At 41.0% G+C, this 9,831-nt stretch overlaps 1 protein-coding gene across 1 annotated transcript; it reads left to right on the top strand.

Annotated features, from left to right (window-relative positions):
• Positions 1–2,352: 2,352 nt before the first annotated feature.
• Positions 2,353–2,535, top strand: ctxnd1 (cortexin domain containing 1; the record flags this gene model as incomplete). Its single annotated transcript, XM_080036474.1, has 1 exon — positions 2,353–2,535. One exon carries the CDS (start codon positions 2,353–2,355, stop codon positions 2,533–2,535), a length of 183 nt encoding a protein of 60 aa, XP_079892600.1.
• Between the last annotated feature and the right edge of the window lie 7,296 nt (positions 2,536–9,831).

The following is a 9,831-nucleotide window of genomic DNA, read 5'->3' as shown; positions in this document are numbered from 1 at the left end:
CGTCTGAGTGTTACTTTTAGCCGTTAGCGCACATGTAGCTTCGGATGTAGCACCCAACATTTGCTTCTATTATTGACAGTGTGGAGAGACAGAGATGAAATGGGGTAGATTGAGAGGGCATTACTGAGCCTGTATGGGGGGTGGCGCTCTAACCACTACACCATGAGCACCCCCCCCCCCCCCACCCTAACACTTCTGAGCCTGCTTTGGGAGACTACATAAACAAACAGACAAAATAATAATAATTCATAAACTATTTTAGACACTCTTTAGTGAAGCAAATCAGCTTGTTGTTGGGCTCAGAAGTAGAAAAACTACAGATCATTAAGGCTGCGTCTTTTCCTGATGTTTTTGCGATATAGATTCTCAATGAGGGAATACGTTATATCTGAAACATTGCTTTCATAGGATTCCCTTAGGTCACAGCTGGGCAGGTACAAAGGAAAATCCCTTACAACTTAAACACAAAATTAATGATAAAAAGTCACGTGAAAAAAAAATGGTTTTGCAAGTGCAGCAACTAACGAATGAGCACTGGTGAATGTGGGGACTAGTAATGATTAATAACTGTTTTATTCTTCTTCTGTTGTCCAACAGAAGCATAACAATATGCAAAACACTTTACAGTAAAACAGAGAAGTATTGAACAGAGTTATAACAAAACTTTTAAAAAAATCCTCTACTATCTTACACATGGGCTACCCTTGATCTCTCTTAGACCTATGCCCTACCTTACTCATATTGGACAGTAGCACAAATCTCAGTTACTTTCTTGTGGTCATTGCAAGATGGATGGAGAGATTCATCATGGTCTGTGTTTTTGTGGGAGTTCTTCACTTGAAACAGCTCTGGTTTCGGGGAGCAGCAAACACTTTTATAGCCCCAATCATCCATCATTTAGAGGTTGTGGCACCTCTTTCATTTTCTGTGGCCATGAACATATATCACAGCCTGAAGACAAAGGTTTACAGTAAAGTGCTTTGCTTGTAAGAACTTCTGGCTGCATTCTGCCTCTATGCAGTTACACTTTAATACCAGAAAAGATCATCATGATGCTTGAATATGATTTTTAAAACATCCAACATCGCTGTGAGATGAGGCATAAGAGTGTAGCCTACTCTTGAATCAAAACAGAAAGCATTCCAAATAGGTTAGCTGCTCTACTTAAATAGGTAGGTACTATACTTGAATACAGTACATGTATAAAAGGTGGAGTCAGCAATTCTGGAGAACGCTGGTCAAAATCACTTTTTGTCAAACTCAGTGAATATCTCCTCACGATCCACTACACGCCTGTATGCGCTGGAAAAAATAAATCAGGTGTTAATACACATCCTAGACTCTGTAAACAAAGGGTATGTAAACTACCATAGCTACTTGCCATAGCCTAGGCTGTGCATTAACACTGGAATTTCTGTCAGCACACGAACACAGTATGGAGTGGACAGTTAGTGGATTGTGAGGAGATATTCATTGATATGGAAGGAAAAGAGATTTTCACAATAAGAATTCTCTAGAATTACTGACACCTTTAAGTTAGTTTCACTTTGCCTTAAGCTATTGTACTTGCCTTATGAGCGGGTAGGTCTTCATCTGCCCAATCTTAGGTGGTACTATATGCTGCTCAACTAACCTCAGCATCATATTATTTCTGCACGACCACACTTCCTTCCTGGGTATACATTGAACAAGCATCAACGCCAGAACTACCACTAAGTTTGTATCTATACTCTTCAGAAATTAAGAAATTGAAACTTCTTATCCTTTCCTTAAAAACATGGTTTCAGTTTGGTAAGGATCCTGGAAAGACTTCAAATGCTCTGGGAACCATACATGGCTGACAGATGAAAATATAAGATTCACTTCAAATGTGTACAGTAGTTTTTTAAGTGATTACTTTATTTGTATCTATCTATCTAATGTATGATCCTGCAAGTGTCTGTATGTGTGTGTTGTTGGAAAAAAGAAAAAATGACGATGAATACTATGGCCTAGCAGCAGACCCGGGTTCGATTCCCGCCCGCGGTCGTTCTCTGCATGTCACTCCCCTCTCTGCCCCATTTCAACTCTGTCTCTTCATACTGTCAAATAAAGCATGAAAAATGCCAAAAAAAAAAAAAAATACAATGAGGTAAGGTCAAGAAGTAAAAGAAAAAAGACAAACAAAAATAAAATTAAAAGACAAAAAAAAAAAAAAAGTCTAAGAAAAAGCCAGAAATGCCAAGAAATAATTTTACACATTGTTGAAGCTTTCTTCCTCTATCTGTGTATCTCCAGTCAGGTCTCCAGGATGGTGCCAGGCTGTGTAGGCGTGTCTGAGGGCAGCAGCAGCAGACAGCAGCAGCAGCAGTCATGGAGGCTCAGGGCACCGCCGCGCCGGCCTACGTGGACGTGGACCAGGGCCTGACTCTGGCCTGCATCGCCTTCCTCTGCCTGCTGCTGGTGGCCATGATCATCCGCTGTGCCAAGGTCATCATGGACCCCTACAGCGCCATCCCCACCTCCACATGGGAGGAGCAGCACCTGGACGACTGAAACACTAAAACATACATTATGTCTGCTGTAGGACTGTGTTTCTCCTGGTGAAAGAACCATGAAGAACCATGAAGTTTCCACACGAAGAAAGTAGGGTTCTTCCAGGGTGTTTTAGTGTGACATTGCTTCGGCGTGACACCTTAATGACTCCATGATCCAATTAATTTATAACATCAAAAAGATTAAAATACACTAGTCCCACTTTACAGCAATTCAATTATTCTTAATTCATGATGAAGCACTTAAGAGTTCATGTCGTTTTCCTGACGCAGAACTTATTTTGTTTGACTGAACAATCTTGAATGGTTCCGCTATCATACAAAGGACTATTTCCTGATACTTTCGGAAACAATTTTGAAGTCAATAAATACTGAAAGTGTTTTTTGGGTTACATGGGACCATTCTGCCATGGTAAAGCTTGAAATACCCTTTCTGGTACTACACAGTACATATTTGTTAAACATAGATAACATACATAAATCCAGGAATGACCTTGAAACCTACATGTCTGGTAAGGTGTATATTGGGAGGACAAAATATAAAGAGCATTATCACCTGGGGCGACTTGGAGAAAGATAAGGAGGGGCTGCTGTGTTTCATTCTATGGTCAATGCAATGGATGGATTGATAGTATTACAACTAAAGAGCAAAGCACATTAACTTTACTTGTACCTAGAGATGTCTTCAGGACCCCCTGGGCTGCCTTAGATTCCTGTTGAAAAAACAAACGCACACAATCGTTAACACCAAAAGGATGTCGTCCTTGACTGGTTGCACTTTCCCTCTACATCTGTAGAGGCTGGACTGACAAACTAGCAGAAGATTAACATGAAGAAGAATAGTCACAAAGCTGCAATATACTGCTGGCCCATATGGAGACAGCCTTTCATGATACAAATTTAAAAGATCCTAATCGATAGTCCAAAATGATTGGTGTTATTTGTCAACGTAACTTAAAGCCCAATTCTGGTTTATTACAACTTGGTTCAATGTAGTTTTGGTCATAAGTAGTAAGAAGTTCATACTCACCAAGTTCAATGCTGAGATTTGGAAGGACAAATCAGGATAAATGATTATACAATTATCAACAAAGGCCTGACTGGTAATCTGTGGTCAAAACCACATAAATAAGAACCAATCTGTGAGAAACCAGAGTCATCCTATAATACAATATGAACAAGCTTTGAACAGATTGGCCTGTTTGATCAGGTTAGTTGGGTTGCGCCGATTATATACCAAGTCAACCCGATCTCACGCCGAGGCGTGAGATACACACGCATGGACCGGCGTGTAACTCACACGCCTTGCCTGACCAGGGCGTGTGAGTTACACGCGCACCTCCCGTAGTCAAAATGGCGGCCGCGGTTTTCCGTCAATGTTTTATCTATATTATAACCTCTCCCTGTCCCCTTGCCCTAACCCTAACCACCGAGGGGGCTGCAGCTAGATAGTATTGAAATGCTGGGAGAACATGTCGTGCTATTCCTGGGAGAACATGTCGGCCCCTGTTGGTGCTATTCCTCCGTTCATTTAGACTATTCCTCCATTCATTTAGACGGCGGGAGGTGCGCGTGTAACTCACACGCCCTGGTCAGGCAAGGCGTGTGAGTTAGACGCCGGTCCATGCGTGTCTATTAGACGCCTCGGCGTGATACCAGGTTGACCAAGTACATTAGCACTACTATGTAAGAGATGTCATATTGAGAAAAAGAAAAACTGCCTACCAGAACATGATGGTTTCCATAAGAAATGTAAAGGGGCACTCCATTGATTTTAAAGTCAAGATCAGTTTGCTATTATCATAAGTAGCCAGCCTTGACAAACAGTCGAATTGAGGAAAGCCTAACGTCCACTGTTGTTGCTATTCCTCTAGCATCTATAATCAATGCAATATGTTCCTGGGGGAAAATGAGAACCCATAGTGCTTGCTATTAATTCTTGATCTTGATCTTGATCGTGAAACCCTACAAGTTCTGTTATGGGTCTGAAGACATTTTTTTTCAGGTCGGGGAAAAATAAGTGACACTATCATTAAGGTTAAGTTTTGCTCTGAGACCTCAACTCTTTAATATGGATGTTTACAAGTGTTTAAAAGGTACGTTTTATAAACATTTAGGACTTTCTTACAGAACTTACTGACTTTGTATTGGCTTGAGATGTAGTGTCTGAGTATACTGTACTTATTAATCATTAACCTTCAGACAATCTGTAGCCTTGTAGCCTTCACAATAGCAGCCATGTTTGATTATGTGTAACTGCCAAAGCATGTTTCCGCAGTTTCTCAAAAAAGGAAATGCACGCACACACACAACTATTCGTAAAATCTGCCCTTTTTGCTTTGCCAATCTCAGACAATAATTTAGAACTAGCTAAGGTGTTCTTGTTGATGTCAATTTAATTTGTATCTGACTCATTACAGACAGCATTTATCATCTTTGAAATTATTGTTAGTTGCATGTTATGAAGTGCCTATGCTTATAGTAAACCACAGAAGAGCCATTGAGCATAATGCTGAGTTCCACATAAGCTGCCAATCCCTTTACGTATAACACATTGAAATGTTCTAGATGGGAAAATGGTACATTATGTTCTGATTAAAGCCACATGGTTAAATATCTGTGCTTATTCCTTTTCCAGTGATCTCAGATATCCAGGACAAATAGTGAAGGTGGTATAGGGTTTGGTGTGGAAGTCAGCCGTTTACTGATATACTTGACTTGAAACGTATTGCTGTACAACATGTACAACTGATTATTGAATAATCAGTTTGCTTCAGCTCTACTTTTGTTAAAATTGACTGTGAATGTACAGATGGGTGACTGATCAATAGGAAAGAAACCTGAATGAATTCTTGTAAAAACATAACAAAAGCAGATTCTTCCACACAGGTGCCACTGCATGGTACATTTGAGCACATAACATCCCTTCATGCTCTGTGGCATATGTGAAAATGCTGGGCCCGGTTAAATCTCATTTTGCATGGCAAGAGGAGGAGATCTACGTGACTTTAATAGGAAGGGTTTATTTTTGGGGAACAGATGGTAGGAGACTTTGTCCAAGACACTGCTCAACTGGCTAGTGTCTCCATAGGAACAGTGACTAAAGTGACATCTGAAATTCCATTCTTACACAGAGAATTACTGTATATTATTTTAGAGCTGCAGTGCATAAACCATCCATCCATTCATTTACTTTCTGATACAGTATGGTCCTGGTCAGGGTCACAGTGGCTAGAGGGCCAGCAGAGCAGCCTCGGGCGTGTCTTTAGCAAGCAACTTCTTCTATCCTATCCTGAGGGATCCCTAGGCATAATCACTCCAACGTGTCCTGGGTCTGCCCAGTGTCTCCTACCAGTTGGGCGTGCCTTGTACACCCCCACTAAAGGCCGTAGCTCATTGGGCTGCGACTGTTTGCGACAAGTTGGAGACAGCATTCGCAAGGGAGTCTCTAAACTGTCTTGAAACATTCGCGGGGGTCTCAATTTCCTCGCATGAGTCGCAGAGCCTCGCAGTCCTGTCGCTTGAATTTTGAACATGTTCAAAAAATGTATGTGACAAATCTACTCTCAAAATAGTCTCAGAGTGGTCGCAGGTGTCTCGAACGCGTCGCAAACCCTTCTCAATTTAGTCTCCGTGAGTCAGAAAGTGCGAGAAGTGTGAGACAACTTTGCGAGGGTTTGGCGACATATGAAACTAAATTTCGACTGATTTGAGACAAAAATGAGACTGACATTCCATTCGTGCGACGCTCGCCAGACGTTCGCAAGACATAAATGCGAGCTCCCGGCAAGTTTTGGCCAGGACATTTGCAAACGTGTCGTGAGGAACCAACTCAGTGAGACTGCAAGATAAAATTGTTGCTAATTTGCATATTTTCTTGCAATTTTGTGTCTCCAACTTGTCGCACAGTGTCGCAGCCCAGTGAGATAGGGGCTTTAAGAGAAGCATCTAGGGGGTATCCTCACCAGATGCCCTGACTCCTCTCGATGTGGAAGAGCAGCGGATGTATTCTGAAGTCCTTCCAGATCACAGTGCTTTTCACCCTATCACAGAGAGTGAGCCCTGCCTAGCCCGGTGAGACCAGCCTAATCCCGCAAGCTTCACATTGGTTTCCCTCCAGCAGATCAGTCTAAACTTTCTCCAATTTCCATGAGAATGAGCATAGTCAAGAAATGACTGGACTGACGACTACAAGAGCCAATCAGGGGCTGCCTTCCACTAGCGCACGGAAAGTGGGGCGGGGCCCGGTCTGACTGATGAATAGACTGACGACTACATGAACCAATTAGAAGCTAAAATCCAGAAAGGGAGAGCATGAACCACCTATTAAGAAATATGAATGTTTTTTTGAAAGTTCAGTGGTGCACTGGCACTAGTACTACAGAGATGTGTGGGAAATAAGTGGTATTTTTAGATGAGTTATTCTTTACCATATTCTAAACAATTCGGTGTATCAGTGGATTACACCAATCGAACGGTACAATATGTTGGTTTTTCCTTTAGTCTGTCACCTGTCTGTACATAATTGCTTAGATACTTAAGTGGTCTCAACCCATTAAGTAAATATGGTTTACTACTACCTATTTTATGTCTATGAGAGAAAGACAGGGAGAATGAGTAGAAGAGGATGAAAGAGTTAACAAATGGGGGGGGGGCAGTTATAATTCATGCTATTACATCTATCTGTTCCCTGTTTTGAGTTTAGCCATTTCTAAAAGGTCCCAGCCAACACCTGGTAAGAGGTGGAACATACAGAGAGTTTTGTTGAGGTTTGATCTACTATGTGTCAACTCGTTTGCCGTTGGCTTGAATGTAACCGATATTTATTTATACACAACATTTGGAGAATTTAATTCCAAAATTTAGTTTTTCCTTTTTTTATGTTCTTTTAGTACGTATTCTGTTTCTGAGAGTATAAACCAGTGGTTGGATCATGGCTTTTAAATACTACTTGTTACCAGCAGGCTGAAAAAGCATGAGGTAGTCGAGTTAATTAAGCGAATAAAGTACAGCCACAAAACATCTGTTACTAAATGTAGATGCGTTATGAAACAGGTATTTAAGCCTGCTACAAATGTGTCGGCTGAAAAACATACTCTCACACTGAGACTCTGTCAGTGGACATTGAAAACTTAATAGAGCAGGACTGAGCCGTATCATATAAGGTGCAGCTGGATTCACTGAGAATCTAGGTCATAAATCAGCCAATAGTCAATGTGGCATCTACAGTACATTGTTTGGAGCCTCCCGGTTCCTCACATCTAAAGAAAACCTGGATTGCAGCACATTAAAGATGATTGTGAAATACAAAATTGCCACTACTACATTGTCTTTTGTCTGGTTGATAATTGAAAATAAATGAAACTGGAAGCTTATCTCATATTGTTTTGGACATGTAACTAGGTCACACCAAAAGCTTGATGAAATTTCATTCAGTGCTTATCCATGGGGAACAGTTTACCAGCCCCCCAAAGGCTTTTTTCTTCAACTTCTGTCTCACATAATAGGCTAAATGGTACAGAGATAAAAAAAAAAAAAGCTCTAGTCGTGCCGAGAGTCAAGGGCATATTCCACACATTCAATGATCCACGGGGCATTGAAGATCAAGTTCAAGGTACATACACTATATTATGATAATAAGGTCTACACTGTTAGAATGTAAAACAGTAATTTAATTTGCCTTGACAGTTAAACTGTGTCCTGTGTCTCTCTTGAATTTAACCTTGGCTCCGTGCTGGCAGCCTGCTGTCTGCTCCAGCCCTGTTTCTATGAACAGGTCGGCCTACCTCTCATGTTGAGCATGCTTAAGGGGGCCCAGGGCACCGTTTACACCATTCAGTATGCATCTGAGTGTGTGAGTGTCTCCTGCGAACATCTTTATGGAAATGTTCACTGCAAAATACTGCAGGAGTCAAGATCTCACACCACAAGTCAAGTTAATATATCAAGTGTAATTAGAAATTCATTTTCACGTCATAGAGAGAGCCAAAGATAACTGAAATGTTGCTATTAACAGAGAAAGCCACAGTTAATGTTAGAAATATCTTAGTTTTTGTTGTTGTTGAAATAATAGGTAATAATATATATTATATGCGCTAAAGTAAAATCAAGGCAAGTCTTTTTGGCAATACCAGGACATGAAGTATATTAAGTAATTAAGATTGTATACAATAAGTTATTGTTTGAATACATACAGACACATTATTTCACAAACTGTTAAAATATCAGCAGTCATTTTAAAAAACTCTGCTTAAAATGAAATGTTAAATAAAAAAAATTATTTACTTGATTAAATGTCCTTTTTACAAAGTCATACTGTGACTGGCTTTTGCTTTGGTCTGGATGGAACAGTGGAGAGCAGCAGTACCATCCAGACTCCACCGCTACATTGAGGATCCCACAGACGTCCCCGGCGAGGACCTACCCCGCAAGCAGTGGACAACCCTCAACCGCCTGAGGACAGGTGTAGGACGCTTCGGAGAGTCGATGCAGCGGTGGGGCCTTGCGGACAGCGCCCACTGTGAATGTGGAGACAGACTGTAGATCACGTCCTGACCAGCTGTCCCAAACATCGGCCACCAAATGGCGAGTGGCTTGCTACAACCGAGCTGAGGATCTAAAGACATACGCAAGAAGAAGAAGCTTTGGTCTGAATGAGACGACAGTCAACCACAAAACCACTTCACCGCAAAGACTCTGTGGTGAAAAGTGTCCTTATTGAAGAGCAAAGGTCCATGTGAATATGACCCTCCCAGATGCTTTGGACAGTTTGGGTGAGACATGCATGTAGCCGCTGTCATCGAGAAGGACACGCTGAAAGGCATAAGGGAGATCAAGAAGGACAACTTCAACTTAACTAAAACAAAATGTCTTTGCATGCTAATAAACCAGCAACGCCACAGTTGCATCACCATCACCACCTGACGTTGTCTTGACCCTGCCATTTTTTTGTTTTGAGCTAATTGTGACATTGGGCTATACAAGTAAAAACTGATTTGATTTGAAATTTTAGATACTTTATTTTCGTATTTTTCTTTTAGGAACACAACACAGAAAAAGTGAACACACAAACAAAAGACAAAATAAAATAAACAACTAACATTCATTTTCGGTTATTTGCATATTACTCCTGAAGAGTTATCTGCTAGGCTACAAGTGTCACCAGCAACTACTGGCCTGGCATGTGTACTACGTCAATTTCGTCCAGTTTGGCAGACCTGTATACATGATGAAAGTTTTTCAAAACAAATGCGACTAAACACAATGTATAGAGGAAAAAAGCATTTTTTTGTTTCAG

The sequence above is a fragment of the Ammodytes marinus genome (genome assembly GCF_949987685.1).
Source record: "Ammodytes marinus genome assembly, chromosome: 1".
In the NCBI taxonomy this organism is placed as follows: domain Eukaryota; kingdom Metazoa; phylum Chordata; class Actinopteri; order Uranoscopiformes; family Ammodytidae; genus Ammodytes; species Ammodytes marinus.
The sequence above is the reverse complement of the archived record's forward strand: the minus strand, read 5'-3'. Positions and strand labels throughout refer to the sequence as shown.